This window comes from Pundamilia nyererei, unplaced genomic scaffold, assembly GCF_000239375.1.
Source record: "Pundamilia nyererei isolate P.nyererei 1_Seehausen unplaced genomic scaffold, PunNye1.0 scaffold00011, whole genome shotgun sequence".
Taxonomy (NCBI): Eukaryota; Metazoa; Chordata; class Actinopteri; order Cichliformes; family Cichlidae; genus Pundamilia; species Pundamilia nyererei.
The window spans coordinates 127,209-128,428 of NW_005187412.1; the positions used below are offsets into that span (position 1 = coordinate 127,209).

The 1,220-nt window shown below is 40.6% G+C and overlaps 1 protein-coding gene across 1 annotated transcript in view; it reads right to left on the reverse strand.

The window, feature by feature from the left end:
- LOC102192459 (gastrin-releasing peptide receptor-like) overlaps nt 1-1,220 on the reverse strand; it is a 9,269-nt gene that overhangs the window by 2,768 nt on the left and 5,281 nt on the right. The window contains exon 2 of the mRNA XM_005724350.1: nt 311-705. Within this exon, the coding sequence (XP_005724407.1) occupies nt 311-705 (395 nt within the window). The remainder of the gene's footprint in view (nt 1-310; nt 706-1,220) is intronic.

The following is a 1,220-nucleotide window of genomic DNA, read 5'->3' on the forward strand; positions in this document are numbered from 1 at the left end:
CGAAACATCTTTTACTTGCTTTACGAAGCTGTACCAGTGACTGTTATAGCAAAAGTTTCCTAATTCTAACTAATACATTTATAGCAAATAATTATGATTGTGTAGCTATTGATTGCATTTATAGCTTTACCAGAGCAGAAGCTCTGTCATGCATAATTTTCCGAGGATCGATACACAGGTAAATATCTACTTAGACATTAAGTTTTTACGTCCTGTGGTTTCAATAGAAGACATACAGTCGTTTAACTTCTTTATGGATGCTGCTTTAAGTTATCCTTAGTTATGATGAGTTACACTGGTAAAAACCTACCTGTCAGCGGACAGGGCTGTGAGAGTGAACACAGAAACCCCAACCGAGGTGAGCTGGATGAAGGGGATGACTTTACAGCCCAGTCTGCCGAACAGCCACTCCTCTGACAGGTAGCGGCTGGCATCCACCGGAGCGCAGGTCACCAGCAGTAAAACATCCCCGAGCGCAAGACTCGACATGAAGAGATTCGGCACATTTCGGACGGATTTGGCAGAGCAAAACGTCTTGATGAGTGTGATGTTGCCGATTAGCCCCAACACAATGATTACACCGTAAACAGAAGCGATGGCTACACCGGTGTACAACATCGTCTGCGCCGGGGTTGGAGGAGAAATGAGGCTGCGCGACGCGTTTGTATGCTGATGCTCCATCTCCCCCACCGTCAAGCCAACGGACTGTTCCAGAGATAATTTGGGATAAATGTTTAAACTCTGAGATATGACAACACGTCCTTTCAGGGTTTCCAAAAAATAAAACAACTGGAGAAGTTATCGTGATATTTTGATGACGTGTGCAGGTCTCAAGCGGCCACCCGGTGCGCTTAGTGGAACTCAAAGTGCACCAATAAAGAGCAATCAATAAGTGTGTCAGTGGTATTTGATTTTAGAGAGAAAGCCTGAAAATGAAACACACAAAAGAAGCAAAAAAAAATCTATTATTTCACAGTTACATTTGTCTCTAAAGGTGGATCAAAATAGAAAGACGTTTTGTAATTGTATAACTTTAAGTATCACTAAAATAGTCTTGTCTATGTATTTACTTTATGAAGCACGGAGGGTGTGTACTGTAGAAAACATGTAAACAAAGGTCATATTAAGTCTGTTTTTACACTATAGATAGATAGATAGATAGATAGATAGATAGATAGATAGATAGATAGATAGATAGATAGATAGATAGATAGATAGAT